The following is a 12214-nucleotide window of genomic DNA, read 5'->3' as shown; positions in this document are numbered from 1 at the left end:
AAACTATCTTCATAATTAAATTAAACTAGCACGGTGGTCCGCGCAGATTGCGCTGCTAGCATCATTATATTTTCTCTTATATAATAGCATATATGTTTTCTCATTATATTATTAAAATATATTACAATAAAAATATAATTTTAAATTACGAAACTACTAATGTGTAATATTCATATTGTATTTTATATAAGTGTTAGTTATTAATTATTTTTAATATCCAATTTTTGTTATTTGTAAATTATATATATTCCTATATGGACTCTATAATTGTATTTTAATATTTTTTTAATTCTGATTTTTTATTATTTCTAATTGTATTTGTATGTGGACTCTAAATTCATCTTTCAATATTCTTTAATTTAAAATTTAAAATTTAAAATTTCAGTTACTTCTAAATTGTATTTCTATATTACACTTCTTCCCATGTTTTTCTTAATTTTGAATTTTAGTTATTTGTAAATTGTATTTTTATACGAACTCTAAACTCTACTTTTAATTTTATTATGTTTATTCTGAATTTTAGTTAGTTTTAAATTTATATATGGACTCTATACTCTACTTGTAATATTCCTTATTTTTTAATTCTGAATTTCTATTATTTTCTAATTGTATTTCTATATGGACTTTATACTCTACTTCTAATATTCCTTATTTTTAATTCCAAATTTATATTATTTCCTTATTGTATTTCTATATGGACTCTAGTCTCTTCTTCTAATATTCCTTATTTTTAATTCCGAATTTCAATTATTTCCTAATTGTATTTCTATGTGGACTCTAGTATCCTCTTCTAATATTTTTTATTTTTTAATTCCGAATTTAAGCTATTTCTAAATTGTATTTCTATATGGACTCTAGTATCCTCTTCTAATATTCCTTATTTATTTTATTTCCTAATTGTATTTCTATATGGACTCTAGTCTCCTCTTCTAATATTCCTTATTTTTAATTCCGAATTTCAGTTATTTTCTAATTGTATTTCTATGTGGACTCTAGTATCCTCTTCTAATATTCCTTATTTTTTAATTCTGAATTTAAGCTATTTCTAAATTGTATTTCTATATGGACTCTGCTTATTTTTTCTCCGATTAATGTGAGAATTTCTAGGCCATGAGAGCGAACGTGGAGGCTCCTTTTTCTATTCCTTTAATAATATAATAATAGATTTTGATAGTAAGTTACGTATTCATCTACTACTAGTTAATGTTTTGCTTATGCCGTGTCTATCCATATCTTGCCCTGCTTACCAACCTAGAAGGACTCAGTTTCGGTGACATTGTGTAAACATGTCACAATGTGACATTCGGTGGATCTCAGCCATCCAATCCCCATCCAACGACTGCCTTGATTGGGCCCGCCTGCAGGTCAAGAAAATCCCCAATCCATCCATCACGGCGGGAGACGGCGCTCCAATCCATCCATCCCGCGCGCTTCGCTGCCCTCGTTCGCCCGCCGCCACGAGCTGGGAGGCGCGCCGCCGCCGTGACTCGCCGGGCTCGCCGCGAGTGGGGAGTGGTCCGGGCGTCTGCCGCGGCCGCGGCCGGAGGCGCGTGGAGGCGGCCGGCTGTGCCGCGTGGAGGCGGCCGGCCGCCGGCCCTGACGTCGACGAGGTCCGGCCGCCATTGCTCCGCCTCGAGGTCACGATTTCCCTGACGTCGACGAGGTCTGGTCGCCATTGCTCCGCCGCGCGAGGCGCCCGAGCTCGCCTCCCCGTGTCTGGCCGTCGCCGCGAGCCAGCTGGGAGGCTCGCCGCCGCCAGGGAGGAGACTGGACAACCGCCGCACGAGGCCAGGGCTGGGGCCCTGCCGTGCCGCCGCAGCCGGAGGCGCTGACGGCGTGCTGGTTGTCCGTGCTGCTATGAAGCGAGGATGCCATTGTCCTTGTGAACAACTCATGAAAAAGAAACATCTGAAGATCCTGACGTTGGCGGAGCACATAGTTTGAGATGCTTACATACTTGCAATTTACTTGTTAGTTCTGCAGAATGAAATGGACCCTCAAAAGATTACATGAGCTGATAGACAAATCACATTCTGTACTAGTACTATATATTTAACCTCTGTAGTATTGCATTCCATTCAGATGGAAACGCATACATTGCTTATGTTCTCTTGTTAAACCTGAAACTGCAACCGAACTCTTGTGTTTTCTGATCTCAAAGTGTTTCAGTTCATGTGTTACATCATGTCATCATGCCATCCTATTCTTTTCCTGCTGGGACTTGAAGAAGTTATAAAGCTTCATTAACACCTTGTTCTCTCTTTGCTTCTGATTTCACCTTAATCTCCCAATCAAATATGTGTATTTACTCAGTACATCAACTGCACATGAGCTGATATCTGTTTGGCCATGATCTTTGTCTTGGAAGAAGCATGTAGAGTTTATGTGATGTTATTTTCTAAAAAAATTGACAGCAAGCTTTGCAGCAAGAAATTAAGTCAAGGCTTTGCAGCAAGCTAAGCATTAGAGGCGGAGCAATGGCGTCCGGACCTCATCCACGTTTACCTCGAGGCCTCGAGGCGGAGCAATGGCGGCTGGACCTCGTCGACGTCAGGGCCGGCGGAGCAATGGCGACCGGACCTCATCGACGTCAGGGAAATCGCGACCTCGAGGCGGAGCAATGGCGGCCGGACCTCGTCGACGTCAGGGCCGAGGCCGGCCGACTCCACGTGCCTCCGGCCGCGGCCGCGGCGGACGCCTGGACCACTCCCCACTCGCGGCGAGCCCGGCGAGTCACGGCGGCGGCGCGCCTCCCAGCTCGTGGCGGCGGGCGAACGAAGGCAGCGAAGCGCGCGGGATGGATGGATTGGGGCGCCGTCTCCCGCCGTGGTGGATGGATTGGGGATTTTCTTGACCTGTAGGCGGGCCCAATCAAGGCAGTCATTGGATGGGGATTGGATGGCTGAGATCCACCGAATGTCACATTGTGACATGCTTACACAATGTCACCGAATCTGAGTCCAACCTAGAAGTATGACTGTTTCAAGTTGCACGGGCAGCAGCATATATATTTGTTCTTGGCCCTTCCAAGCCACTCGTTTATCCATTAGCGAGGGACAGGAACATGATCCTTCCACCAAAAAAAAGGTTCGAGTACTAAGGCCGCCAGGGATAAGATCGTTTATCATGTGTTCTCCAAAAGCATCTCAATTGATCCGTGCTTTTTTCCAAACGATCCGATGTTAAAAGACGGGCTAAAATCAGACAGAGAAAGCTAAGAACTTTTGGAGCGTGGAATGGCATGGCCTGAAAACCAAATATTTAGTTGGTACTACAAAAAAAAAGGTCACCAGAGTTTGGTTGTGGAATCATCTTTCTTTGCACCTCCTTGTCAAGGCAGGAAGCCAGGAACATTCTTGCCTCAATTCGAAGTCAGAATAACAGTGCTCACTTTATTTGATTTCAACTGTCGCCAAATTAAATCCGAGAGAAAGAGAAGGAGCGAGCGAGCTACACTTTCGCTTTTCTGTGTTGGGACTTGGGACTGGGCTGGCTGCCTGTTATGCTTATCTTTACCTGGATTATGTGATACTAACAGGTTGCAACATTGTTGCTCAGGTTCGTCGTACAATCAGTATATCTTCTGCTATTAGTGGTAGCTTCCGTTTAATAATTTCGTACTCGGCTATTTTAGTGACAGAAATCACGGAACCTGCTAACTTGCTCTTCCTGTGATCAAGACATATGAACACCTCAATCTGATTGGTGAATGCAACACAGTAGCTCCCCAGAAACACAAGAGCCGCACCGGGATTAATTGGGCATGCAGGCATACGTCCAAATTACCAGCAGTAAGTAATACTCCACCATTCTGTAGCAAAACTCTATGCAAACAGACAACACTACCACTAATTTGAGTATCTTCTCACAATAATCTGGCAGCAACGCCGTACGGCCGGTTCAATTCTTAAGGGCTTGTTTAGATTATAGCTAAAATAAAGCTTACTAAAATTTGGTAATGCTAAAATTTTGATAATTTGGTAATATTGCTAAAATTTTAACGAGATTTCTTATATATTTACCAAATTTAGCAATAAACTAAACGTAGATATTTTTTTAACAACTAAAAAAATGGTGCGGTAAAAAATGACATCAACGTAAACATCCCCTTAATCTTGCTAAAACCAAATTTGGTACGATTCGGGCGATCTCAACCAGTGGCTGTGGAGAGAACAGAGAATTCAAGCAGCAGTAGTACTTACTGTGAGCGGGCGACCGTGATCTGCGCCTCGAGCGTCATCAACTTCCCAATCTGCTCTGCTAATCAATACGGAGTACTACACTACACCGTCACACAAAAGTGCACATGCAAATGCAATTCGATTTCACTGCGCCCCCGGTTCTTCAATCGTAAGCTGTCCCCGGCTCTGCCAGTCCTAGGCAATTAAGGGGAAGAACTGTGGCAGTACTCCTCCGCTGGGACACTACTAGAGCTAGTGTGGCCTACTCAACCTAAAACTAGAAAGGTCTAGATTTGTTATACTAGGAGAAATCATATACCTTTCTAGGTTATTTTTTTTACAGAGTAAGTGTCTTTGTTTAGGCCATGTTTAAATCTCATCCTAAAATTTTTCACCTCGTCACATTAAACATTTGAACATATGCATGAAGTATTAAAGATAAGCTTAAAAATTAATTAATTACACATATTGCGACTAGTTCGCGAGACGAATCTGTTTTTTAGATAATGGAATAAATATTCCGGCCTTTACTCATTAGAGCTACAGCCAGTTATTATAAGGAATCATACAAACAACGGGTGAAGTTCAAATAAAATTAAACACACGGAACAATAAAAAAACCAAACTAAGAAAAGGAGCACACATTTATTCAAGTCTATTTGTGAATCTCCATCCATGGTTCGCAAATATTTGCATAACCGTTGTCTCCAGTTTACGGCATGCAACCTTCGTAAACTCTCCATCATCTTCACGCTTTTGCAGCTTTACCCAAAATCGGAGCTAATATATTGCCTTCAATATTACCTACATATATGAGATAGATGGTGATTTGTCAAAAAATATATCATTTCTACTCATGCTCCAACAAGTATGAGTTTACTCATTTTCTTGTCAACCCCAAAAGCCAACCATCGAACATATCTTAGATATGGTAATAGGGAGGTTTAAACCAAAAGAAAACTGTACTATTCTCCAAACAAATTTTGCATAATGACAGTCCAGAAAAAGATGTTGAATGGTCTCATTTTTCATACAGAAACAACATCTTAAACTGCCATTCCAATTCCGTCTTGCCAAATTGTCCTTAGTTAGCACCACCCCTTTAAGCAAGTACCACATAAAGATCTTAATCTTAAGTAGCGAGACGAATCTGTTAAGCCTAATTGCTCCATGATTTGACAATGTGGTGCTACAGTAAACATTTACTAATAACGGATTAATTAGGCTTGATAAATTCGTCTCATGGTTTACTCACGTATTCTGTAATTATTTTATTTATTAGTGCTTAAACACCCTATACGACACCCTATATAATACCCAATTTGACACAACAAAACCATTCCATCTAAACACTACCTTATAATTTAGGACAATATGTCAGGAATGCAGGATGCCACTATTGCTGAGGACGACGTAAAAATAGCCCAGGAATCCAAGCCGCAGCTCCCTCTCGGCTCGGGAGCCCAAGAAATTCTCGCCAATCCACACCCGCCACTACACCGTCGCAGCGCACCCACGTGACACGCAGCCACAGTCCATCCCCCGTTGTCCCGAATCCAACGCCCGGTCCCGCTGCATGTTCCTGCGCTCAGTCCAGCTACAACCGCAGCTGAAGCAGCCTACACTCGCCAACAAAAGTACTACCACCTCACGAGATCGATGTTTGTTCTCGGACTCTAGTAGTCGTAGGAGTACTCCACTGACGTGAGGAGTAGTACACGGAGTACTCATTCTGTCTTTAAATAAAATCAATTTTTAAAGTTTGATTTTTGTCTTAATTTGTATCGGAATTTTGACTCTGAACGATCACACCCTAGTTTAGTTTGTTCAGTGTACTGTATTATCCCAGGGGAGTAGGAGTAGATTTTAGAACATTCCTGTTTCTTTTAGTCGCACAGTGCAACGCCAGCTCGCACTAGGGCAGCGAAGTTCAGCGCTTAGTACGACTGTACTACTACGAGACTACTACTACGACGACGAGTACACCATTTCCTGTCCCACGGCATTAACCGAGCGAGACACAGGCGTTGAAAAAGCGTTGAAAAAAGGTAAAGGAGGCATCGTTTTTTTATATACGCTTTCCCAAGCTCCGCCCGGCCACCATATCCTCTGCCCACTCTGCCTGCCCAAACCTACCACTTCACACTTCCGCCACAGCCCACAGCCACAGCGATCGAGCCCCTCTCCCTCCGCGAGCCGTGTGCAGCGGGCGACGGGATAACTAACAAAAATGGCGGCCGTGGTGGCGGCGGTGGAGGCGGGGGTGGTCGCGGTGGCGCGCGGGCGGGGCAGCGGCAGGCTGCTCCGGGGAATCTACTGGAGGCTCCGGGCCGGGATCCGGCGGATGCAGTCGGAGCGCGGGAGGTGGCGCGGCGGCAGGCGTGACCACGCCCGGTTCAGCTTCCACTACGACGCGCTCAGCTACGCCCTCAACTTCGACGACGGCCGCGCCGCCGCGGACTTCGTCCTAGTATGAGTCCGACGCGACATGGCCGGCGTTTAGCCGCTCAGTATGCAGGTGGTGTGTGTGTTTGTCTGCGTGTTAGTGCGTTTCTGCTTAGAGGCCCGTGTAATTAACGGAAGCTGGCGGTGTGTTTGGGTGGTTAGTGTGGCCGCGTACTCTGCTCTTCTTGGTTTAACTAGGAGCTAGTACTACTATTTTTGGTGAATGGGAAGGCAGATTCTGTACTATTATTTCTAACACCACGATTTGCAAGGGGGAAAGAGTGCTTCTTTGCCGTTTTGGTGCTTGCTTTCATGTTCTTCCTCTCGTTGGCGTTCAGCGTTGAGTGGCAAAGAGTGCCGATGCCTGTCATAAGTGCAACTCGAGTCGAGTGTATGCGCAGCGAAATTAGTGAATTAGTGTGAAGTGGTTAGTACTGAATCGAAAGCTTACGAGACATAAGAGCAAGTTTAATAGTATAGCCAACTGCTAGCTCTAATTCATCTATAGTCAATCTAATAGCTTATTCATACAATAGTTATATACTACTTCCTCCGTCTCAAAAAAGAAAAACCCTGATTTCCGTGTCTAACGTTTGAATGTCTGTCTTATTTGAAAAAATTATGAAAAAAATTAAAAAGACAAGTCATGCATAAAATATTAATCATATTTTATCATCTAACAACAATAAAAATATGAATTATAAAAAAATTTCATATAAAACGGACAGTCAAAGTTGGACACGGAAACCCAGGGTTTGCCTTTTTTTGGACGGAGGGAGTACAATATTAATATTTAGTCCCACCTGTCATACACACACTGCGTCTTAGAGTCCGTGCTACAACTGACTATAAATCTGTAGCCCGCTGCTCTTCTCTCTCCTTATTTATCTTCTTAAAATATATTTACAGCTAGCTTATAGCCTGCTATTGACCTGCTCTAATATTCCCATCCTCTTTTACTCCATACCACGATGAAAAGAAAACCGACAAAAGAGTATGCCGACCAGCTACAGTCGACCTAGTTGGCTTGATGCACTGCAAGAATTCGAGAAACTGTAATTTTTTCAGGCACTGAGTTTATGCTGGGATGGAAGTTTTGAAGTCAGTATATCTGTTTTCTCTGCAATCCTACTCCAGTGGTATCATTTTTTTCTTTTCTTTCTACTGCGTACGAGAGAACTTCAATTCTTCAAAAAATACTCCTATCGTTCAATCATGAAGGAAACACACCAACCGCGCTCGAAGAAAAGATGGTAATGCGGTTACCGGGCTTGGAAGAAAGTTGAAGCGGAGTTGGTCTGAATTCTGAAACCGAGCTAAAGCATGAAGGCCCTTTCCACAGGGGAGTTGATAGGGGCGGCGACTGAAGTCACAAATCACTTTGGGCGAAAGGCAAGACAGGAAGAGGACATGAACCCACAACCCACCGGGTTGTTACTGCAGAGAAAGCGAAGGAATCTGCCTTCCCATCAATCCATTCCTCTCCGTAAGCTCTGACCTTCCTGACGTCAAAAATCATGAATGCCGATGTGCAACGGCTGTAGTATAGTCCAATCGTTCTTGGCAGGGCTACGATCGAGCTGATCAGCTGAGAAAGTTGACGGTACTCTGCTCGGACTGAAACATTACTACTAGGTCAACTCTAATTCTATGCCCTTTTTCCTAGGACTAAATATTTTGTAAAGAATTCCTAAATGGAGTCCTCCTAGAAAATTTTCCATTCCTTAACGAAAGGCTCGAACTTTGCAGAACTCGTTTTTGTCGGGCAGAGAGCAAATCCCGGCAGTAATTGCAGCCATGCCACTGAGAGGCTGACAGGTGATCTCCATGTAATGTAAGAATATGAGGCGTGATCCTACGTACGTTGCTCGCATCGCATCTCGCACGCTGCCATCGTCAACCGCGAAAGCAACGTTGCTTGTTCGGCCATGCCCTGACGGCATGAAGGCTGCCATCCGAAACGGGCCCAATTGAATTGGCCTATCGTTCGCAATGATTCACGAATCTTGTTGGGGTGCAACGGCGACGATCTGTCACGCTCATGCACGATACCAGTTCTGGACAGTGGACACTCGTGAACATGCATGGAGCAGCAGATTCAGCTCAAACACAACCAAAGCGACCATGAAAATGGTCCGACATCATGAAAATGGGCCGACTGGAGGAGCCCAAGGAGTCCAGCAAGTGTCTTCTCAAAGGTAAGGAGTGCTCCTTTCAGCAAAGCCCATCGTATCTCTTAGTATTATATTGCGGAATAATAGGATGTGTACTATCCAATCTTAGATTATATTTTAGAATAAAAAAAGTATTTAAGATTCGGCTTAATTAATTTATTTAGGATTATATGCAAAATAACCATATTGGTTGTCCGTTGGCGTTCGCTTCATGAACAAATAATGTCAGTGTTCGTTCGACCAAGTGACGTTGTTCTCGCGTGGTCCTCGTTGCCGGTGGCGCGGAGGCCGAGCGCATCCTAGACGCCTGGGGACGCGGCGATGGTGTTGGGGCTGCATGGCAGCAGGTAGCCGGTCCCTTAAGTTGCAGCCGTTCCGAGAGTCGCACTCATCGATGACCAAGGCTGCCACAATGTTGTCGTTGTTGTAGATTTGGATATACTTGTGGAAGCACCACGGTGGTCATACTCCCTCCCCCTGAGAGCGCAACCACGAAACCTTCGGGATTGAATCTGTTGTTGCACTCTCTCATGTCCACAATATGTACATCGTGGCCCTAGGCGGTCAAAGTCGTGTAGTGTCACCACTCCCTTGGTCCTAGACAGTGGTGGATCCAGCATGGAGGCGGCGGGGTCTCGAGCCCCTACTACTAAGACTATAAGAGACCCCACGAAGATCCCACTAAAATTTTTTACCATATGTAGATGGGAGGGGGGACTGTAAGTCTATCTAGTTTGCTCAGACCCACTGCTATTTATTTTTGGATCCGCCACTGGTCCTAGAGGTCGACGTCGGCGGCGAGCAGTCGTATGTTGGGTAGGTCTGGCTTATTCGGCTTCAGCTCCTCCGTGCCGCGCGATCGGCATGCACTCGTCGGCTGCCACACCTCGCGCCTGCGGCGAGGGTTGATCGACGATATGAGACAGGCTAGGGAGGGAGACAAACATAAGGCCTACGATTGCAAGTGCAAAGGAGGCAATTCAAACACACGCTACCCCTCCCTCTCCCCTATAGATGGTTATATGGCCTGAGTCCCGACGGCCCGGCCCAAGGCACGACAATTTGGCCCGCCCCAATCACGGTCGTGCCTTAGGCTACTCCCTCGGCATGGTGAGCCTGCACAACCAAAGAAAAAAAGTTGAGGGATTCATCAAAGACTTGATTCGGCCATTTGAGGTACAACCCAAAGACTGGAGGTATACAAAATAGACTTATTCCAACCATATAAGACACAGCCCAAAGATACGAGGGAATAAAAATAGACTTATTTAATAAAGAAGCACAATGGGCTATCGTGCCTTCGTGCAGGCCCGGCACAACCCGAGTCTTGTTGGGCCGTGCCTGGGCTGGGGGCACAGCCCGGCCCAGCGTGTTGGTCGGGCCGTGTTAGTCTGACTAGCTTCGGCCCATGCCCGAACATGCCAGGCCGGGCGGTCCATTTGGCCATCTATACTCTCCCCCCCCCCCCCCCACCCCCGGCCTGCACACACCCGCATGCGCGACTGGACACGTGGCATGCGTGGAAAGGGGGGCTGGACGGTGCACTTTTCCCTTATTTCTTTTTTTTCTTTCCCGTTTCTTTTCGTGTTTTTTTCTTTCCCATTTATTTTGTGGTTTTTTAATACGTATGAATAACTTTGTATAGTAAGTTTATATTCTTGATCCCGTTCTCTCTCCTTCACATAATTTAATTTATAGTTAGCTTATACTTTATGGATTAGCCAACTATAAATTCACGTGAAAAGTGCCAAATCTTTTTCAAAGTGTAACAACAATAACCATAAAGTTAGCTAGTCTGATGTGAAAAGATTGCATTAGTGACGATCCAAATGAACAAACGGCTGGTTTGAGAAGGCCTTAGGCCCAACAGCTCGAGCAAGATATCATAAGCTGGATTTATTTACCTTTTGGTCCCTTACAAAACTTTTTTTATAAAATAAACTCCTAGAAAAAACTTATTTAGAAATTAATCTTTTTATGACGTCAATGTCATCGATGCCGTGGTCCAGCATAATGGTGTCATTCCCTACCCGCGGAAGCCAAGTAACTAATATGAAGGAATATATTTATATTTTTTGAAAAATGACATATTTGTAATAAAAATATTTATAGACAGGTACTTAGGGTGTGTTTGGTTGAGCTGTGGCTTTTAAAAAAGTAGCTGTTGGCTGTAGCTTTTTGAAAAGTAGTTATGGAATATGGACTGTGGCTTTTGAAAAAGCTTGTTTGGTTTAACACCTGTGGCTTTTGAAATAACTAGTCCCGCTGACAAGTGGGCCCCGCATATCATACATAGAAAATAAGGGGGAGAGATGGAGATGGCAACGGCGGCGTCGTCGGCCTCAGCGGCGGCGTCATCGGCCTCAGCGGCGGCAGTGGCTCGGTGAGGAGGAGCGGCGGCGGTTCGGCGAGGACGAGCGGCGACGGCGGCGGTTCGGCGAGGAGGAGGACACGCGGCGGTGACGCCGCCGCTGTCAACCACCTCACCACCTTCGTCTCCCGCCTCCACGGCCGGCGAACGAAGGGGTGGCGGCGGGCGGTGTCTGGCGGCGCCGGTCGAGGATGGGCAAGAGCGGCGCCGATGTTGGGTTGGGTGGCGGAGTCGGCCTCGAGCGGCGGCGGGGAGCGGCAGTGCGCGCTGCGGCGGAGGAGTCCTCGGCGGCAGCGGCTGCGGTTCGGCGAGGAGGAGGACGCGCGGCGGTGACGCCGCCGCCGTCGGCCACCTCACCACCTTCGTCTCCCACCTCCACGGCCGGCGAACGAAGGGGCGGCAACAGGCAGCGTCTGGCGGCGCCAGATCAGGTTGGGCGGCGGAGTCGGCCTCGACAGCGGTGGATTCGGCCTCGAGCGGCAGCGAGGAGCGGCAGTGAGGAAACCAACTCAACTTACTGAATGAATATGTCTTAAAATGATAGTGAGACTTGACTATAGAATCTAATGGTGCATAGCACTCCCCTTCTTGAATATTGTCATCGATCTTCAAAACAAGGTTAGGTAAATTTATCCCAATAGCATCAACGTTGTGCGATCCATTTGGTTTCTCATATTATTCCATATTTAAAGGAGGATTCATATCTAAACATATATAAACACGATGCACCATATAACATCCTCTATTATTATATTTACCAATGACATGATAATTGTTCCAAGAATAACATGGAAAATCATAAATTTTCTTCTCTAAGGCATTTAGATCACAAAGAACATCAAATTCGATATAACCCAAAGTACATAAAGAAGACAATAATTTCAGCTCTTCTTGGTCATCAGCAATAACAAAGACACGTTTATTTTGAGTGGTAACCAAATATTCAGAAATAGAAGTAACGTGTTTTTTCACTAGTTGTGGCATGTGTATAAGTGAAGCAGTGCACAACTCTTCTTCATTACAAGCATTATCAATATCAACAC

At 45.1% G+C, this 12214-nt stretch overlaps 1 protein-coding gene across 1 annotated transcript; it reads left to right on the top strand.

Moving 5' to 3' along the window:
• The first annotated feature begins 6248 nt into the window (after positions 1-6248).
• On the top strand, positions 6249-6925 carry LOC127763632 (uncharacterized). Its single transcript, XM_052288397.1, has one exon. It carries the CDS (start codon positions 6412-6414, stop codon positions 6655-6657), a length of 246 nt encoding a protein of 81 aa, XP_052144357.1. The 5' UTR covers positions 6249-6411; the 3' UTR covers positions 6658-6925.
• Positions 6926-12214: the final 5289 nt, after the last annotated feature.

The sequence above is a fragment of the Oryza glaberrima genome, chromosome 2 (assembly GCF_000147395.1).
Source record: "Oryza glaberrima chromosome 2, OglaRS2, whole genome shotgun sequence".
Lineage (NCBI taxonomy): Eukaryota > Viridiplantae > Streptophyta > Magnoliopsida > Poales > Poaceae > Oryza > Oryza glaberrima.
This window is presented reverse-complemented; position numbering and strand designations above follow the sequence as displayed.